The sequence below is a fragment of the Narcine bancroftii genome, chromosome 7 (assembly GCF_036971445.1).
Source record: "Narcine bancroftii isolate sNarBan1 chromosome 7, sNarBan1.hap1, whole genome shotgun sequence".
In the NCBI taxonomy this organism is placed as follows: Eukaryota; Metazoa; Chordata; class Chondrichthyes; order Torpediniformes; family Narcinidae; genus Narcine; species Narcine bancroftii.
The window spans coordinates 191,927,274-191,949,155 of record NC_091475.1 but is presented as its reverse complement, the minus strand read 5'-3'; the positions used below and the strand labels follow the sequence as shown (position 1 = coordinate 191,949,155).

Here is a 21,882-nt window from a genome sequence, read left to right as displayed (position 1 = left end):
GTTTTGGGATCAATTTTAACTCCATTGTATAATAATCAGCTTATTCCTTTTTCAATGTTGAATAATTATTTAAAGAGTTGGGATTCTAAGGGTATAAAGACAATACAGGATTGTTTTGAAGAGGAACAATTTCTTTCTTTTAATCAATTGAGGTAAAGATTTGGTATATCTGTAAATTCTTGGTAAAAGATAATTATGATAGAGAGATGAGATTTGAATCTTTGATTTCCTTTGTACGAAAGAAGGATTATATTTTGGTTATGTACCATTTGTTACAGGATAATATGGATAAACCGGATTGGGAAAAATCTAAACTTAAATGGGAAAGTGACTTAGCAACTATTTTCCTTGAAGATGACTGGGCAGGATAATGTAATTAAATTGACTAATGTGAGATATGGAATGGTTAACTATAATTTTCTACATCAATTATATTTGACCCCGGAGAAAGTGAAAAACTATGGGTTAGTAATTTGGATTCTTGTTTTAGATGTGGTTTATGTACTGGAACTTTTTTACATGCTGTGTTAAAGTTCAACCATTTTGGCAAGGAATTAAGATAGTTTTGGAAAAATTATATAATTTTAAATTACCATTAGATCCAACGATTTTTTTTTTGTTGGGTGATATGGCATCTCTGAGAGGAATGGGGCTGGATAAAATTCAAATTGCTTTTGTATGTTTAATGCTATCAGTAGCGCACAAATGTGTAGCTAGTACCTGGAAAGATACTAGAGATAGCGTGCTGGCATAATGAATTGAAAGCTTGTATTGTTATGGAAAAAATTACTTATAATTTACATGATAACTATTCTTTCTTTGTTAATAAATGGTTTCCATGTTTGGAGTATGCAATTAGATATATTTTGAATTCCTAATAATACTTATAATATTTTTTATAATTTTTGGGTCCCCTTAAAGGAGCTGGCTGAAGGGGTGCGTGGGTGGGATTTTTTGGGGTTGTTTTTTTTTAAATATATTTCTATAAAATTAATTTTTGATTATTATTAGACTATGTTATGCTTTTATTATCTTTTAAATAAAGTTTGAAAAAAAAGGAAGCAAAATCTTCGTTGTCCAATATTATCTATCCTAAATGTTTTGTTTCTTCAGTTTTAACACCTACTCTCTATTCTCATGTTCCTATGACCTCATTTGATGTCATATCTTGGATGCAAATTATAATATTGCAGATGCTGAAAATCTGAAATGTCTAATGAAGGGCTTTAAGTTTAAAAAATTAATTCTGCCCCTTTCCATAGATGCTGCATGACCTGCTGAGTGTTCCCAGCGTTTTCTGTTCTTGCACCTTGAACGCAGTCAACTATCGCATGCAACTTTTACATAACTTAGATTAAAAAGGGCAAGCTAAAAATAGATCATAGCAATTGTTTGAAATATCAGTTGAAACACTCATCAGATAGATCTTAATCTCTTTATCCCTCCAGTTTCTAAGAGAGTACCAACAATTTATAATTTAGCACAGACAGGAGGAATACTTATTCATTCAAAATTCTGAAGCTTTGGAATTCCCTATCCAATCAGAGTGGCACTCAGTTGTTTGGTATTTAAGGCCAAGAGAATTGAGGGATATAGTAGGCGAGTGGGATTACAATAGATCAACCACAATCTTGTTCAATGGTGGAGCAGGTTCAAAGACCCAAAAAACATACTGATGCTTTTTCCATATTCCATAGGTTTTGCTAACTGTGCATACATTTTCTTATTTAGCAATAAAGTAAAATGACATTAATTTAGAACAAATTAATAAATTGTCCTTTCATGACACACGTCCAGTTTACAATTCATACCTGACAAGAGCAGTTTGTTTCAAGAAGACTGCATTTCTCAAACATTGTGCCTAAAAACAATAGAAGAGTATATTTGATGAGAAACACATCCAAATGCATAAGAAAATGGGAGCATGAGTAGGCAGGTCTATTCTTCAAGCCTGATCCTCTATTCAGTAGGACCATGCTGATCCCTCTTCCTCTTCCACACCAATCTCCCATAACACTCAATACCTCAATCTTTCATATTTTATCCACCTTCACCTTAAATATAGCCACCATCTTCTAGGAAAGAGAAATTCAGAGATGCACTACACTCTGGGAAAATAAATGCCTCCATACTACATTTCCGAGCAAACAAATATCTCCACTTGAACTTAATAATAAATGCAGTGTCACGGAGTCCAGAGGATCCCAAAAAACAGCAGCAATAGATATGCAACACAGAGTTAAACAAAAGGAGTTTTTAAATGATATTTGAATAAGAAAACAGAATTAAACTTTAACTTCTTACTTAACCTACCTAACCTACTTAATCCTCTTCCCCCCCCCCCCCCCCCCCCAATACTAAGAGCAAGTGTGTGTAATGTGTATTTAAGATTAGAAAAGTTCTTTGGATCACAGTCCAATCTCACTGTTTGCAGGCAATTCTTGTACTGTGCACAGAAGTTAACATTAACAAAGTTCACCAGCCTTTGGTGCTCAACAAGCAAAAGGAGGATTCTTGTTGGTCTTCAGAGAGAGATTCCTTTTAGAGGACACCTGCAATGGATTCCTTCTCAATCAGTCTTGCTGACAAAACTTGCCCCTTCAGGATTCTCCTTCTTTCAGGTCACCTTTCAGACACCCAGTCTTCTCCTTTGACCATGCAGTCTTCCAAACGTTTGCCAGTTTTGTCCTTCTGGAAATGATTTCTGTCTCCTTTCTCACTATTTCACATCCCCCACTCTTTGAGAGCAAAACTGTTCTGTCCCTGCTTGTCAGATCACATGCCCCCGGGCAAGCTGTATGTTGAAACTTTGTTGCTCTTTTTGTAAAATGCACTCTGCAAAAATTCTGTGTTTTAAAATGTTTGTGTGCAACCTGCTCTAATCATTCCTCCCAAAACACCTCCAAATACTCCGTCACAGCAGATAGTCAGTCTCATGCTAATTAATGAGACTAAGTCACAACCAGATCTGTTGCTATGGAGCAGGAAGAAGTCAGCCACAGTTTCATTTTTATTAATTCAATTTCTTCACTATAGATATCGGAGCACCAATCATAGCTGCAGCCATCCCCAATAGCTCAATCAGGCGATCATGCAGGTCTTGGCACTGTCAACACACACATCTAGTAGAGTCCAATCCAGTCCCTATCCCAAAACCAAGTATTAGGCATTAGAATCTCCAACATAATCCAGAACTCTTTGTTTTCCCCCCCAAGGTTCATCCTCAATACAAATAATGAGCTACTGTGAAAATTAGGCCAACCCAAAAAAAAGTTTTGTTTTCATACAAGATCTAAAACTATGACCAAAAACCTATTATAACAAAAGGTTTGGGACTATATTGGGCACTAAGAAAACAAAAAGTAAAGATCTCATGAATTAAAAACAAGACATACCAAGTCTGGGAAAATATATTTCCTTTTGTCTAATAGTTAAATAAAAAATTCCAGCCAACAAAATATTTTCAGTGAGCTATGTAGAAATATCAGACATATAAATTGCACACCATTTAAGTGAGCTTAGGGCTACATTGAATACAAATTTTCAATGTCCAAGTATGCATCACATTTCTTTCTTTGGCTTGGCTTCGCGGACGAAGATTTATGGAGGGGGTAAAAAGTCCACGTCAGCTGCAGGCTCGTTTGTGGCTGACCAGTCCGATGCGGGACAGGCAGACACGATTGCAGCGGTTGCAAGGGAAAATTGGTTGGTTGGGGTTGGGTGTTGGGTTTTTCCTCCTTTGCCTTTTGTCAGTGAGGTGGGCTCTGCGGTCTTCTTCAAAGGAGGCTGCTGCCCGCCAAACTGTGAGGCGCCAAGATGCACGGTTTGAGGCGTTATCAGCCCACTGGCGGTGGTCAATGTGGCAGGCACCAAGAGATTTCTTTAGGCAGTCCTTGTACCTTTTCTTTGGTGCACCTCTGTCACGGTGGCCAGTGGAGAGCTCGCCATATAAGACGATCTTGGGAAGGCGATGGTCCTCCATTCTGGAGACGTGACCCATCCAGCGCAGCTGGATCTTCAGCAGCGTGGACTCGATGCTGTCGACCTCTGCCATCTCGAGTACCTCGACGTTAGGGGTGTGAGCGCTCCAATGGATGTTGAGGATGGAGCGGAGACAACGCTGGTGGAAGCGTTCTAGGAGCCGTAGGTGGTGCCGGTAGAGGACCCATGATTCGGAGCCGAACAGGAGTGTGGGTATGACAACGGCTCTGTATACGCTTATCTTTGTGAGGTTTTTCAGTTGGTTGTTTTTCCAGACTCTTTTGTGTAGTCTTCCAAAGGCGCTATTTGCCTTGGCGAGTCTGTTGTCTATCTCATTGTCGATCCTTGCATCTGATGAAATGGTGCAGCCGAGATAGGTAAACTGGTTGACCGTTTTGAGTTTTGTGTGCCCGATGGAGATGTGGGGGGGCTAGAAAACTGAGGTCCTCCATCAGCCAGCTCCCCACCATGACTACCAGCATCACATTTAACACAAGGTTAATTGCCCTATTAATTTCTGGGTAATAATTTTATGGTAAATGGCTAAAATGCTCGATGTGCATGTGTTGACACTGTAACTCTCCGACTGATTACAGAACTCTCAGTAAAATTCTCGCCCCCCCCAACTCAATCTTTGATTAGAGAAGTCTCGCCCCCCCCCCCCCCCCCCCCAACTCACCATCCACGCGGCGCTGGGGACGAGCCTGGACCCAGCAGCGTCTCACGTGAATGGGAGCCTTTCTCTCCATTGAAACAGGAGTGGAAGCTCCGCCAATTTCTGCTGTCGCGTCACGTACCTTGAGGAGAACGGGATTCATGCCGGAGCTCCGGCCAAGCCTGCACCGGAAGCCCGCTCTGAGATCTCCCGCCGCACCATCCAACACCGAGCCCGACCGTTCCGCCTCCAGTGCAGCAACCAACGCCTGACCGGGGGGACACCGGGGGGACACCTGGGGTTGGGGAGGACCCCTGGGGGGGGGAGGGGGGAGCTGGGGGGTTGGGGGGGGAGCTGGGGGGTTGGGGGGGGGAGCTGGGGGGTTGGGGGGGGGAGCTGGGGGGTTGGGGGGGGAGCTGGGGGGTTGGGGGGGGAGCTGGGGGGTTGGGGGGGGAGCTGGGGGGGTTGGGGGGGGGAGCTGGGGGGTTGGGGGGGGAGCTGGGGGGTTGGGGGGGGGAGCTGGGGGGTTGGGGGGGGGAGCTGGGGGGTTGGGGGGGGGAGCTGGGGGGTTGGGGGGGGAGCTGGGGGGTTGGGGGGGGGAGCTGGGGGGTTGGGGGGGGAGCTGGGGGGTTGGGGGGGGGAGCTGGGGGGTTGGGGGGGGAGCTGGGGGGTTGGGGGGGGGAGCTGGGGGGTTGGGGGGGGGAGCTGGGGGGTTGGGGGGGGAGCTGGGGGGTTGGGGGGGGAGCTGGGGGGGAGCTGGGGGGAGCTGGGGGGGAGCTGGGGGGGACACATGGCAGCAATAAGGAATCGTCCACTTAATGCAGGATTTCAAGGAGACGGGAGATCTTGCAGATCCTTACCGCCAGTGTGCGTAAAATAGTTCTTCCTGTTTCCTTTTCAAGAAGAATCTGCATGTTTAAATCAGATCGAGCTCTATTAAATCAAGGAAAACAAATCTTTATCGTCTATTTTAATTAATTGTTGAGGGTGAAAGCCATCTGCTTAATTAGAACGTGAGAATTGGGGAAGGATATTTGCCATCTTGATATAAGATCTGACATTTGCAGGCAGCACGTGGGTCTTAAAAGATCAATTTTCTGTAACTGCAGATTAATGTACTCTATTTTATGTAAAGATATATAAAAAAAAACAGCTGTTACAAGCATACAACACAAGTGATTTTTTTTTTCCCAATGTGGCAAGATCCTTGATTATTTTCTGTGGTGATAGAATTAGCACAAGGTACTCTATGTTGATTAGCCAATGCACCACATCATATATACTGTGGACTCCAGAGAGAAAGCTTTGATCAAAGATGTGCCAGTCCCAGACATAATTGCTGCAGGACATCTGTGATTTGAGATGTGCGGAGGATGTACCGTAGCCATTTTCAAGGTTCTCTGGAGTTGGCTCACTCAAACAGCCCAAATTATTCTCTCTTGGTGTTGCATCTGGCCTGATTTCTTCCATGCATTCCTTCCAGCCCACAACTCCATTCCATTTGGCAGCCATTTTGAGTGCAATCTTTAATCTCACTAATCCAATCATCCCCTTTTGCCCAGCACAGCAAAATGAATTTATTGACTCTAATGCTAGGCTCTGTCCTCATATCCATGCTATCATAAAGACCCTATCTATACGGGCTTTTGTTTCAGCTCTTCTGCTGCTGAAAACCACTTATAATATTGAGTACAGAGAAAGATTGGAGGTTAGGACTTTATTCATTGGAATGTAGATGGTTGAGAGGGGATTTAAAAAGTGTTTAAAATTATGAAGGAAATAGATGCAAGTAGACTCTTCCCCCTGAGAGCAGGGGAGGTTGAAACAAGAGGACACAAGTTGAGGGTAAGGGGGCCAAATTTTAGGAGAAACATGAGAGGATGCTTCTTCACTCAGAGAGTGGTGGCTGAATGGAATAATCTTCCAGAGGAAATCGTTGAGGCAGAGTCAATTCTTTCATTTAAGAGGAGGCTGGATACATCCATGGATAAGAGGGGGTTAGAGGGTTATGGGCGGAGAATAGGCGGGGGGAGCTAGTGGAGTTGTTTGAGTGAACCAGTGTGGACTTGTAGGGCCTAGATGGGCTGTTTCCATACCATAAACTATTATATGGTTCTTCTTCTTTGGCTTGGCTTCGCGGACGAAGATTTATGGAGGGGGTAAAAGTCCACGTCAGCTGCAGGCTCGTTTGTGGCTGACAAGTCTGATGCGGGACAGGCAGACACGGTTGCAGCGGCTGCAGGGGAAAATTGGTTGGTTGGGGTTGGGTGTTGGGTTTTTCCTCCTTTGCCTTTTGTCAGTGAGGTGGGCTCTGCGGTCTTCTTCAAAGGAGGTTGCTGCCCGCCAAACTGTGAGGCGCCAAGATGCACGGTTTGAGGCGTTATCAGCCCACTGGCGGTGGTCAATGTGGCAGGCACCAAGAGATTTCTTTAGGCAGTCCTTGTACCTCTTCTTTGGTGCATCTCTGTCACGGTGGCCAGTGGAGAGCTCGCCATATAACACGATCTTGGGAAGGCGATGGTCCTCCATTCTACTGCTACTGAAAGTACTGTGTAGCTTTTTACTCAAAAAGTGTATGTTGTTGCTAACACTTGTCATAGTATTGTTGGTAATCAATATCATTATCCTTCTTTCCCCTTCTTTATTATCCCTGACTGCTTATATTTAATTGGCGACTTTGACCCGAGTTGCAGAAACCCTTCAACTAATATTATTATAGTTTGTTTTGAAAGACATAAATACTTTTCAATGACAAATGACTACCTTAAGGGTACAGAACATTTAATCGCCAGCAATAATTACATTAGTTTGTTTTAATTTAACCATTTTTAGCCTTTTCTTGATCTTACATTCCATATATTATGTTTGTGATATCTCCTTAGATGAGATGGCAATTTTCAACCATTTTCCTATTACTGTCTCTCAGGTGATCCAGTATGCAGTTACTTATTTAATTAAGCCTTGGCGTAACACCTGTGTACACTTATATCAATACATTATATTGAAGAAACAAGGGGAAGAAACCACACAAAATTTATGAGACTCTGATATCACATAATTCTCGTCCGAATCTCTATTTCTTCCTCTGATGTTAGTGACAGAAAGTGGTTACCTTTCCTGCATAAATTGATTGCTCTCAACTAACAGCTTATATCTGAAATTCAATTACAAAAGAAGGGTTAGTATGCAGCAGAAAGGAGAACAATCTTAATAATTATAATACAGTATCCAGCACCAATCAGGATTGGTAGATGCCGGATAAGTGTATTTTCTGGTTACTTGAGACTTACTCTTACAATGCCTAACTCGTGTCCTGCAAAACGATACCTGTTTGTTTATGTTGGTCACAAGTCGGGAACTGGTACCAGGTGTCGCCTGACACGTGAGTGGTGGATTGGCGAACTAACGGCGAGTCGCACCAAAATTAAAATTATGTAATTATTTTATTCCTATTTATTTTAATTTTTATTTATTTTCATCTTTTTTTTTCCGATTGCTTGAGGCTGCCAATGGCTTGAATTCTGGATTCCAATGCATATAGCTGCAATTACATTTTAAAAGTATAGCTGGTTCAAGAATAATTTGGGAAATATCGTTTTCTTTCTTTTCTTTTTCAATCTTTTTATTATTATTATAATTTATAAACACATACAGTTCAAAGAGATTTAAAAAAATACATAGTAAGTAATGAATTAATACAGAGATATTAAACAATAATATTACAGAATAAAAATATATCAAAAAAAAATTTTTGATCAGTTTAGGGTGTGAACTATCTCTAAAAAAAAGATATAATTAATAACAATATATGAAAAAAGAGAGAAAAAAAAACCCCAAAAAAGAAGAAAAAACAAATCTAATAATAATAATAATAATAACAATTACAGCACGGAAACAGGCCATTAGGCCCTTCTAGTCCGCACCGAACCAAACACCCCTTTCTAATCCCACCTCCCTGCACAATGCCCATAACCCTCCATCTTCCTCTCATCCATATACCTGTCCAACCTTTTCTTAAATAATACAATTGACTCAGCCGCCACTATTTCTCCCGGAAGATCATTCCACACAGCTACCACTCTCTGAGTAAAGAAGTTCCCCCTCATGTTACCTCTAAACCTCTGCCCCTTAATTCTTAACTCATGTCCTCTTGTTTTAATCTTTCCTCCTCTTAACGGAAATAGTCTATCCACATCCACTCTGTCTATCCCTTTCATAATCTTAAATACTTCTATCAAATCCCCTCTCAACCTTCTACGCTCCAAAGAATAAAGACCCAATCTGTCCAATCTCTCCCCATACTCCAGATGCTTAAACCCAGGCAACATTCTGGTAAACCTTCTCTGCACTCTCTCCACTCTGTTTATCTTTTCTTTGGCTTGGCTTCGCAGACGAAGATTTATGGAGGGGGTAAAAAGTCCACGTCAGCTGCAGGCTCGTTTGTGGCTGACCAGTCCGATGCGGGACAGGCAGACACGATTGCAGCGGTTGCAAGGGAAAATTGGTTGGTTGGGGTTGGGTGTTGGGTTTTTCCTCCTTTGCCTTTTGTCAGTGAGGTGGGCTCTGCGGTCTTCTTCAAAGGAGGCTGCTGCCCGCCAAACTGTGAGGCGCCAAGATGCACGGTTTGAGGCGTTATCAGCCCACTGGCGGTGGTCAATGTGGCAGGCACCAAGAGATTTCTTTAGGCAGTCCTTGTACCTTTTCTTTGGTGCACCTCTGTCACGGTGGCCAGTGGAGAGCTCGCCATATAATACGATCTTGGGAAGGCGATGGTCCTCCATTCTGGAGACGTGACCCATCCAGCGCAGCTGAATCTTCAGCAGCGTGGACTCGATGCTGTCGACCTCTGCCATCTCGAGTACCTCGACGTTAGGGGTGTGAGCGCTCCAATGGATGTTGAGGATGGAGCGGAGACAACGCTGGTGGAAGCGTTCTAGGAGCCGTAGGTGGTGCCGGTAGAGGACCCATGATTCGGAGCCGAACAGGAGTGTGGGTATGACAACGGCTCTGTATACGCTTATCTTTGTGAGGCGCCTGCAAGCTCACACCAAGACACAAGAGAAACTTGTCCGTGAACTACTCTTTGCAGATGATGCCGCTTTAGTTGCCCATTCAGAGCCAGCTCTTCAGCGCTTGACGTCCTGCTTTGCGGAAACTGCCAAAATGTTTGGCCTGGAAGTCAGCCTGAAGAAAACTGAGGTCCTCCATCAGCCAGCTCCCCACCATGACTACCAGCCCCCCCACATCTCCATCGGGCACACAAAACTCAAAACGGTCAACCAGTTTACCTATCTCGGCTGCACCATTTCATCAGATGCAAGGATCGACAATGAGATAGACAACAGACTCGCCAAGGCAAATAGCGCCTTTGGAAGACTACACAAAAGAGTCTGGAAAAACAACCAACTGAAAAACCTCACTCTGTTTATATCCTTCCTATAATTAGGCGACCAGAACTGCACACAGAACTCCAAATTAGGCCGCACCAACGTCTTATACAATCTCAACATCACCTCCCAACTCCTATATTCCATGCAATGATTGATAAAGGCCAGCATACTAAAAGCCTTCTTCACCACCCTATTCACGTGAGTTTCTACCTTCAGGGAACGATGTACCGTCACTCCTAAATCTGAATTAAAAAAACTTTAAAAAAAACCTACAGATATAGCTAAACCACGACGATCACTCCGATCTCATCTTACAGCCCAATTATCATACATAATCATAGAAAGAAAACAGAGCCAGTTAAAGAAAACAGAGCAAGGAAATATCGTTTTCTGATCCTGCTGTTTTCTATTCTGCAATAGGTGACCTATTTGGAACAGTATTATAGGGAATTTGGAATTGCATTTTATGTTGCACGTAAAAGAAGAAGACAAGAACTCTACCTATACCAAGGAAAAGAGGCATCACCACATCATAAAAGGAAGGATCTAACTGGCATCACTTCATGAACTGGAAGTTCTGGACTCACGAAATCACCTGGAATACACAATGGAGCAAATGTCTTAAAGGCATTGGCTTACAAGGGAGACTGAGACATATCTTTTCATCATCTTGCGGCAGAACCTAGATTCAAACATAGGGCTGATGCATTCCTGATAGTGTCTTGAATTTTTCCTAGTGCCATTCAGTTACTTCTGACCTATCAGAAGCAGAATTTATTGCCATAAAGATGACACAATTTTGTTGCTTTATTGCAGCAACAACAGTACAAACATTTATATAAACTACATGACAAAATAGATAAAAATACTTCAAGGAAAAGACAAAGTCTATGGCTCATTGATTATTCAGATACTTGATGGCAGAAGAGAAGAACCTGTCCTCGTGATGTTGAGTGCTCGTCTTCAGGCTCCTGTACCTTTTTCCCAATGGTAGCAGAGTGAAGAGAGCATGGCCTGGTGGTGGAAGTCCTTGAGGATAGAAGCTGCTTTCTTAAGACATTGCCTCTTGTAAATGGCCTTATATGTGTAACATTGTATGATAGTTTGATTCATGCATTATTTGATGATCAAGCCATAATGTGATATTGCTAACTAATTTCAAGAAGGACAAGATCAGAATTTACTTTCATTCCCTCTCCTTCCTCCCACAACTTTCCAACCCACTTAGATGGCCAGCTGATATTTGTAAATTGAACAGAAGAGAATGTCTCCATTTTTTTTCTTTAATTTCTTAGACATACAGCACGGTAACAGACCCTTTCGGCCCACAAGCCCGTGTCGCCTAATTACACCCAAATGACCTACAACCCCTGTTTTTCTTTGAACACTTGGAGGAAACCAGAGCTCCTGGGGAAAACCAACACAAATACAGGGAGAACGTACAAACTCCTTAGAGACAGTGTGGGGTTCAAACCCTGGTCCCAATCCCTGGCATGTAACAGTGCGCGCTGACCATTATGCTAACCGTGCCATCCTTTGAAAAGGAAAGGCAGTGTTAAAATATAAAATACTTTATACAAGAAGATGAAAATAGCTACTTAAGGGAATCAAAGTGACAGCAGAGACAGCTAATTCAATATTTTATGTTTTCTTAAACCTTGTTTGTTTTATGGAATTTCATGCCATGTTAATTATTTCTGTCTTACTTTGTACTTTATAACTCTAAATCCTTGTTTAAATTTTCTGTAGAGTTGTTATTCCATCAAAATGAATTCTGACACCAACCAAATCTCTTTTCCATGCACATGTAACCAGCTAACCTAGGAAAGCCAGGCAAACGTGCATGGTTCGAGGACCAGCTCTTTTACCAATTATGAATTGAAATGTTATACTCTAATATATGAATACCAATAGAAATTTGAACCTTTGCAGAGAATTGCATTTCAGGGCTTGATGATTTAGGCTTTTATTTCATAATGAAGGCCCACTGAGCAGATGTTCAAACCAAAATCCCCAAAGGAACAAACAGGAACCCATAAGTTTGGCAATTTGCTGTTACGGGATTTTCATACTTGGCTTCTATTTTGATTCAATGAAACTGTGCCTTTTCTTATCAATATTAATAAAAATACATTATCTACAGCAGGGTGAAGAATAATAAAATTTGTCGGAGATATACTGTATTTAAGATTTTGAAGGCAGACCAGCTGGGATGTAACAATAGCAGACAAGAGATGTAACATAGTGCATATACTGTAGAGTACCATGTAGAGTGATGAACAAATTGCAAACAAGGCAATCAGAGAAAATAACAACGGAAGAGCCAAAGGTACAGAACTTCTGGAATGATTACAAAATAACATTCTTAGTAAGCATGTTACCCATCCAATCTGGAGAGAAGTCACAGTGAATGTAGTTCTGGGGAGCACCTTTTAATGAGAGTGCATTTCAGAAAGAATGACCATTAGAAATGAACAATAAAAATCATCTGTGTTAGCATTCTCGCCGAAGAAGGCAAAATTCAGAGTTGAAAAGAGAGCAGCTCAGATGGATCAGAATAATGGTTCCTTCCTTAATTCAAGTTGAATTTTATCAGTTTACTTTTGTGACATTTCTTGAAAGTTTTAGCTTATTTGTCACCTGGTTCATCCTTAGGCAGCATAACAAGTCAACTCCAATATTCATACAGCCATAAAGTAGAAGATCAAGAGCACAATTACGGAGAAAACAAATTTAGTCATCCATCACAGTTTGTATAAGTAAATAGTTGTGATAACAGGTTTGCATTTATCTGTGAGCAGTTTTAATGATGCAATATTATCTTATGTTAAAAAAAACACAGAAATGCTGGAGGAACTTTGCACAACTCACAGCGTCTATAGGAGGTAAAGATATACTGTAAAATCAATGTTTCGGGCCTGAGCCCTTCCTCAAGGTATGAGTAGACAGCACACAAAGGTTGGTGGAAAGGGAAGAATAGTGGTGGGGGGGAGGGGGGGGAGGGAGTGGAGAGTACGGACCAGCAGATAAAAGTGTCAATTGGGAAGAATGGGGGTGGGGGGGGGAGGGAGTGGAGAGTACGGACCAGCAGATAAAAGTGTCAATTGGGAAGAATGGGGGTGGGGGGAGGGGACTGGAGAGTACCGACCAACAGATAAAAGTGTCAATTGGGAAGAATGGGGGTGGGGGGGAGGGGACTGGAGAGTACCGACCAACAGATAAAAGTGTCAATTGGGAAGAATGGGGGTGGGGGGGAGGGGACTGGAGAGTACCGACCAACAGATAAAAGTGTCAATTGGGAAGAATGGGGGTGGGGGGGGAGGGAGTGGAGAGTACGGACCAGCAGATAAAAGTGTCAATTGGGAAGAATGGGGGTGGGGGGGGAGGGAGTGGAGAGTACGGACCAACAGATAAAAGTGTCAATTGGGAAGAATGGGGGTGGGGGGAGGGGACTGGAGAGTACCGACCAACAGATAAAAGTGTCAATTGGGAAGAATGGGGGTGGGGGGGAGGGGACTGGAGAGTACCGACCAACAGATAAAAGTGTCAATTGGGAAGAATGGGGGTGGGGGGGAGGGGACTGGAGAGTACCGACCAACAGATAAAAGTGTCAATTGGGTGTGGTTTGGGGGGAGGGAGGGGAGTGGAGAGTACGGACCAACGGATAAAAGTGTCAATTGGATATGATAAGAGAAAAGAAGAGGGGAAAGGTAAGAATTGATTGGGGAGATGCAGTTGTTTTTTGCTCTGTGAAAGGATACAGAGGGAAAAGAGAAGAGAGAGAGAGAGAGCTAGAGGACATAGGGAAAGATGGGGGCGGGGGGATGTTGGGCTAAAGGAAACTGGAGAAGTTGATGTTTATGCCATGCAGTCTGAGGGTGCCCAGACAGAATATCAGGTGTTTACATTTTTTTTTTAATTTTAAATTTAGACATACATCATGGTAACAGGCCATTTAGGCCCATGAGTCCAGGGCACTCAATTTGCATCTCATTAACCTACACCCCCAGTATATTTTAAATGGTGGGCGAGAACCCACACAGAATCAGGGAGAACATGCAAAGTCCTAACAGACACTGCGAGATTCGAACTCCGGTCCCAATTGGTGGTGCTGCAACAGTATTGTGCTAATCGCTACACCAACTATGCTGCCCAAATTGCGGGTGGTCTATGTCTGGCAGTGCATGAGACCATGGACAGACATGTCAGCAAGCGAATGGGGCAGGGAATTGAAATGGGTGTCCACTGGGAGATCTAGGCTATTGTGATGGACAGAGCCGAGGTGCTCAATGAAGCAATCTCTCATTCTGTGTTCAGGCTCCCCGGAGCACTGGATACAGTAAATGACCCTTGCAGATTCACAATCGAAATGTTGCTTCACTTGAAAGGCTTGTTTGGGCCCTGAAGGGTGGTGAGGGAGGAGGTGTGGGCACAAGGGGTAGGTGCAAAGTGGGGCGATTGGTGAGAAAGGAGTGGATGAGGAGTCACGGAGGAAGTGGTCCCTGATTAAGTCAGAGTGGGGAGGAGATGAGAAGATGTGTCTGGTGGCAGAAATAGCAGAACAATGTTGTACCATATCATCACTTATGTTAAAAGAGCTTCCAATTTAATCTTTTATATTAAAATTGGAATCTCCAAAGATCCTTATAAAAATTGGAGAGTTTTCATAACACCCCTTTGACAGAAGATATTGGCCCTCATACTTTTCTTTATTTAAAATTTTTTATTTTTCACACTATAAACCATATTGACCAAGATACACACAGACATTTTTCTTCTTAAATATATAGTGTCGTTTTCTCCCCCTTTTTCCCCCCCTCCCTTCCCTCCCTCCATCACCCCCTTCCCCATTTATTTGAAGTTCAATCTATAAGATACATTAAAACCGTTAAACAACGTCATCACTTAATAAAAATAAACAAGAAATTTTACTGAGTCAGTTCTTTTCGTTATCTTCTCCTTCTGTCATTTTAGGTGGTGTAAGTCCACGGTAGGATTTTTCTATTGTATTTCATGTATGGCTCCCATATTTGTTCGAATATTGTAATGTTATTTCTTAAATTATATGTTATTTTTTCTAATGGAATACATTTATTCATTTCTATATACCATTGTTCTCAAGTTATCTTCTAATTTCCAGGCTGACATAATACATTTTTTTGCTACAGCTAGGGCTATCATAACAAATCTTTTTTGTGCTCCATTCAAATCGAGTCCAAATTCTTTGTTTCTTATATTACTTAGGAGGAAGATCTCTGGGTTTTTTGGTATATTGCTTTTTGTGATTTTATTTAATATCTGGTTTAGATCTTCCCAAAATTTTTCCACTTTCTCACATGTCCAAATTGCATGAATTGTTGTTCCCATTTCCTTTTTACAGCGAAAACATCTGTCTGATACTGTTGGGTCCCATTTATTTAACTTTTGAGGTGTGATGTATAGCCTGTGTATCCAGTTATATTGTATCATGCGTAACCTCATGTTTATTGTATTTCTCATAATTCCGGAGCATAGCTTCTCCCATGTTTCATTCTTTATCTTTATGTTTAGATCTTGTTCCCATTTTTGTTTAGGTTTACTGTTTGTTTCCTCGTTCTCCTTTTCTTGCAGTTTGATGTCCATGTTTGTTACAAATTTTTAAATTATCATTGTGTCTGTAATCACATATTCAAAATTGCTTCCTTCTGGTAACCTCAGACTGTTTCCCAATTTGTCCTTCAAGTAGGTTTTCAGTTGGTAGTATGCAAACATTGTATCGTGAGTTATATTATATTTATCCTTCATTTGTTCAAAGGATAATAATTTATTTCCCGAAAAACAATTTTCTATTCTTTTGATCCCTTTTCTCTCCCATTCTCTAAAGGAAAGGTTATCTATTGTGAAAGGGATTAGCTGATTTTGCATCAAAATTAGTTTTTGTAGTTGGTCATTTGTTTTATTCCTTTCTACATGAATCTTCTTCCAAATGTTGAGCAGGTGATGCAATACCGGTGAATTCCTACGTTGCTTCATCCCATTTATATAGTATATGTTCAGGTATCTTCTCCCCTATTTTATCTAGTTCTAATCTGGTCCAATCTGGTTTTTCCCTTGTTTGATAAAAATCTGATAGGTATCTTAATTGTGCGGCTCTATAATAATTTTTAAAGTTTGGTAGTTGTAAGCCTCCTTGTTTGTACCATTCTGTTAATTTATCTAGTGCTATCCTCGGTTTCCCCCCTTTCCATAAGAATTTCCTTATTATTTTCTTTAACTCCTTGAAGAATTTCTCTGTTAGGTGTATTGGTAATGACTGAAATAGGTATTGTATCCTTGGGAAAATATTCATTTTAATACAGTTTATCCTTCCTATCAGTGTTAGTGGTAAGTCTTTCCAATGCTCTAAGTCATCCTGTAATTTTTTCATTAATATATGGTAATTGAGTTTATATAGATGGCCGAGGTTTTTATTTAGTTGTATACCTAGGTATCGCATTGCTTGTGTTTGCCATCTAAATGGCGATTCTTTCTTAAACTTTGTGAAATCCGCATTATTCATTGGTATTGCTTCACTTTTATTTGCGTTGAGCCTCATACTTTTCAATGGTGAAAGATACGCCTTCATTAAATCCACTGTAATTGCAGAATGATGGTCCAAGTCTTATATTGCATATGTCCACAATTGCTTGACAATTACTTCCATTTGTTCAGAATCTCACATAACCTTACACTCGTCTTTCCAATGTATAATAAATATTTATTTACTCAAGATAATTTTAACTAACATAATTCTTGACAGTTGCAAGTTGAGGTGCTTTACTAACTTTTTTTTTTAAATTTTTTTATTTTTCACACCATCAATCACATTAGCCATGATATACACTATTTCTTTTTCACACATATACAGTGACGTTTTCTCCCCCCCCCTTTCCTCCCAAACCACCCCCCCACCCCCCCCCCCCCTCTCGTCCATTTTAGGTATACAATCTAGGTTGCATTAAGCCAGTCAGACAATGTTGTCATTCAACAAAATTACACCAGAAATTCTACTGAGTCCATTCTTTTCTTTCCTTCTCCTTCCTTCAACTTAGGTACTGTTTGTCCCCGGTAGGTTTTCGCTATTGTATTTAATGTAAGGCTCCTATACTTGTTCGAATATTTCAATCTTATTTCTTAACCAATATGTTATTTTTTTTAATGGAATACATTTATTCATTTAAATTTGGTAGTTTCTTCCTTTTAATTTGGTTATGTATTCCATTAATATTTAAAGACATATAGTTCAGCGTAGCCCTTTTATATTTTGTTTATCTTCTCTTTCCGTTTTTCCATCATTACCTTTCCTCCTTTTCCATTTCTGTTTTCTTATTTTCAACTCTTTATAAGACAACATTCCTACAACATCTAACATTTTCCTTATTCTCCTATTTCTATCTTATTTATCCCCAATCTCCCCTTCCCCTCCTGAGTTGTCCTTTATCCCTTGTCGGACAACCACATCTCCCCTCTCCATTTGGATTTGCGAATCCACTCGCAAGCGTCAACTGATTTTGCAGTGACCGCTATTTCCCCCCACCCCGCCTCCCCCAGAAAAGATTTCACTTTTCATATGTCACAAAGGTCACTCTTTTAATTCCCTCCTTATTCTCTCTATTCCATTATCTTCCCTTATTAATTCTTGTCTATACTATCTATATTTTCCTCTAAGTACAGATACATTCATGTATGCTCATTGTCTCTATTCACTCTTATACCTCTTTACCCGCATACATATCAATCGTGATCATTTTTACTCTCATTACCCGTCTTCATCCCTCAGTCTCTTTTTGTATTTACCCACATACATATCAATCGTGATCATTTTAACTCTCATTACCCGTCTTCCTCCCTCAGTCTATTTTTGTAATTGTTCTGCAAATTTTCGTGCTTCTTCTGGATCCGAGAATAGTCTGTTTTGTTGTCCTGGAATAAATATTTTCAATACCGCTGGATGCTTTAGTATAAATTTATACCCTCTCTTCCATAAAATCGCCTTTGCTGTATTGAACTCTTTTCTCTTCTTTAGGAGTTCAAAACTTATATCTGGATAAATGAAGATTTTTTGCCCTTTGTACTCCAGTGGCTTGTTGCCCTCTCTTACTTTTTCCATTGTCTTCTCCAGTACCTTTTCTCTTGTAGTATATCTTAGGAATTTTACTACAATAGATCTTGGTTTTTGTTGTGGTTGTGGTTTAGAGGCCAATACTCTATGTGCCCTTTCTATTTCCATTTCTTGCTGTAGTTCTGGACATCCTAGGGTCTTAGGGATCCACTCTTTTATAAACTCCCTCATATTCTTGCCTTCTTCATCTTCCTTAAGGCCCACTATCTTTATGTTATTTCTTCTGTTATGGTTTTCCATTGTATCTATTTTTTGAGCTAGTAGTTCTTGTGTCTCTTTAGTTTTTTTATTAGATTTCTCCAATTTCTTTTTTAAGTCTTCTACCTCCATTTCTGCTGCTACTGCCCGCTCTTCCATCTTGTCCATTTTTTTTCCCATTTCTGTTAAGGTCATCTCCATTTTATTTATTTTCTCTTCTGTGTTGTTTATTCTTTTTCTTAAATCCTTAAATTCCTGTGTTTGCCATTCTTTAAATGACTCCATGTATCCTCTAATAAGAGCAAGTATATCCTTGACCTTGCCTATCTTTTCTTCTTCTATTTCCCCATACTCTTCCTCTTCTTCTTCCTCTGGGTTGACCATCTGTTGTTTCTTTGTTGCCCTTTCCTCCTCTTCTTTCTTGTTTCTATTGTCTTCTGTGGTCTCTTCTTGCTGCAGGTGCTCTGCAGCTGTCGTTGCCGGCTGTGGAGATCGACTCCCCAGCTGGTCTCCCCTCCCGTCGGTGTGTTTTTTTTCATGCGCGGTTGCGCACTTTTACTCGGCTCAGCGAGCCATTTTTGTAGTCCATTATTTACCGACCTGAGGGAGCGGGTTTCTCTCTCCGCAGCGGGCCTCTTCGGACAGGTAAGGCCTTCACCTTTTTCCTCCTTTGTCTTCTCTTCCTCTCTTCTTGCCGTTGCTTTCGATTTTTCTTTTTTTGTCGCCATCTTCTTTCCACCTTTATACTCACTTTTCTGTAACTTTTATTTCTGTGCCTTTGTGTTTTCTCTTGTTTTTCCCGATATTTCTGGAGAGGGCTGGAGTTCACCGTCCGGCCACTACTCCATCACGTGACTCCTCCAGGTGCTTTACTAACTTTATGAATTCAGTGTTCTCTTGCAGCCTGTGTTCATCTGTGATCATCTGAAAATACCAGCTTTTTATGTGGGAGAACGTGGTCTGTGTTGTTTCTGCCTCCACCTCAGAGAGAGCATTAGCAAGTTTGTAGATGTGTTAAAATATCAGTTGTTCATTAGATGAAAGGAAACTGGTGATAATTTATGACACTGAAAATGGAGTAAATAAATGACATGTAGAATCTATTCTCAATTTGTGTAAGGTGGCACTTCGGTTAGGGAAAAATTAACAGTAATAATTATATTCTGGATGCCAGGAGAAGACAGAGGCATTTAGAGCAGTGGTTTTCAAACTTTTTCTTTCCACTCACATACCACCATAAGTAATCCCTATTCCATAGGTAAGGGATTACATAAAGTGGTATGTGAGTGGGGGAAAAAGGTTGAGAATCACTGGTCTAAACCCAATTATTACTGAAATATTTTGCTTCACAAAAATTGTCAATTGGCCCATTTCCAGGGGTGGAGTGGTCACGTGATGGAGTAGTGGCTGATTAGGGAAAACAACCCTCCACAGAGAAAGTTGGAAAAAAAGGTAGAAAAACAAGGCACAGAAGACAAGTATAAAAAAAGTCACAAGATACAAAGTATAAGAAGAAGTTTAAGATGACTTCAAAGAAGGAAAAGACTAGTAAAGAAGAGATAAAGAAATCGCCGGAGAAAAAAAGAGGAAAGCCTTACCGGTGTTCAGGAGCAAGGAGCTCTCCCCAAGAGGATGGCCTGATCAGTGAAGCTGGTGAGGGGGCAGCTGGGCTGCAACGTCCCCCGGGACGGTCTTGAACGTTTGCTTGCAGAGCCTGAAAAAGAAATACCAACTCAAATATGCGAGGAGTCACACAAGCGCGGTACACATTGTAGCGGTGATGCTGGTGGGAGCAGACGCCAACAGCAAGACGCTGAATTGGTAATGGGAGAGGCTGTGGAGTAGACACCAATAGAAGCAGGAGCAACATGGAGCAAAGAAATGGAGCTCGAGAAAGAAGATCAAGAAGAAGATAAAGTTTAACAAGAAAAAATACAGGGTAAAAAACAGAAGCAGATGATTGATAAGGAATATTTTGACAGTCAAATATAGATTCTAATGGAAACAATAATGGCTGAGCTCAGTACTATTTAAAAAAAACCATGCAAGAGACATGCAAAGAATGGAGAATGCTATGGCAGACATGAGAAGATAAAGATAAGAAGATTAAGAAGACACATGATTTATTGGCCAAAAAAATTGGCATTTTAGAAAATTTCAGCAGACGCAATAATATAAAAATATTATTCCAAGAAGAAATAGAAATTGAAAGTGCCCACAGAGCATTGGCGCCAAAGCCGCAGCCACAACAGAAACCACGATCCATACTAATAAAACTACTTTGCTATACAACAAGAGAAAATATTGGAACTGGCAATGAAAAGAGTGAAAGAAAATATGGAACCATTGGACTACAATGGGAAAGTTTTTAAAAAAATCCAGATATTAGCTTTGAACTTTTAAAGAAGCGAGAAGAGTTTAATTTAACAAAAACTGTACTATGGATAAAAGGTTATAACTTTGTGTTACGGCATCCAGCAGTGTTGAAGATATTCATCCCTGGTGGGAAAAAATAGACTGTTTTCAGATCCAGAAGAAACTCGTCGCTTTTCAACAAGAAGAGGAGTAAAGAAAATACTAAAAGGATTGTAAAGATAATATTTGCTAGGTAAATACTTTACCTAGTATTTATCTCTGGTTTCTTGGCCACCCTCAGGAAGTTACATGGCCTGTGGGGATCTTGTAGTAATTTCTATACGGGTAATTGAAATGTTTCTGGGTAATCATTGTTCTCTCTTCAAAGCCAGCAAGGGCTATAATGCTCATGGAGGCTTTTCTCAAATAATATTTCTGGTTTTTTTTGCAAATGCCTCTTTGGATGATCTTTGAACGACTATGTTTGGAGATGTGTGCACTTAGAAGACTTGAACAAAATAAATACTCTTCCGAAAGGAGGTAACTCAGCCTCTACCTATTCTATATGTTAAGAGAGAACAAGGTGAGTGCAAGACAAATAAGAGCATGATGGTCTGGCATTATTATGAAGGACTGGTTTCATGCACCATTCTGTCAACAAATTTTGTATGATGGTAGGATTCATTCATTTTCAGGCTGAAGAGGTAGAATTTACATCAACATTCAAGATTAGATTGGATAAGTGTATGATGGTTGAGAGAACATTTTGAGTAAAGGAGTGGAGCAATTAACTTTGAACAAAGAGAATGGCTGGCCCATTACCAAATCTTGTTACTTTACTACATTTCCGTGCATAAATTTAAATAAGTTCTGCCAGTTTGAGCCAGGTCCCCAACGATATAGTAAGTAAAACACAAAAGTCTGTTGGACCCTCATCATACTTGATGAAGGGCTCAAGCTGAAACATCAGTGATGTACCTTTATCTTTGCTATATAAAGTACGTTGTTTGACCTGCTGAGTTTCTCCAGCATTGTATTTTTACTCTTTGGCAATCTACATGGTTTAAGAGCACAGAATGGGGTCAAAAAGGTTTAGAATCTGGGACAACGAAGGATCCAATTGTCAGGAGGTATTAAATCTTTCTGAAATTGCAGGAGTTATG

General features: G+C 40.8%; 1 protein-coding gene across 1 annotated transcript in view; it reads right to left on the bottom strand.

Moving 5' to 3' along the window:
* LOC138739534 (large ribosomal subunit protein mL48-like) overlaps positions 1-4,945 on the bottom strand; it is a 45,018-nt gene extending 40,073 nt beyond the window's left edge. Inside the window, exons 1-2 of the mRNA XM_069891807.1 lie at positions 4,779-4,945; positions 1,812-1,861 (exon numbers count right to left, since the gene is read on the bottom strand). Coding sequence (XP_069747908.1) covers positions 1,812-1,856 — 45 coding nt within the window. The 5' untranslated portion in view covers positions 1,857-1,861; positions 4,779-4,945. The remainder of the gene's footprint in view (positions 1-1,811; positions 1,862-4,778) is intronic.
* Between the last annotated feature and the right edge of the window lie 16,937 nt (positions 4,946-21,882).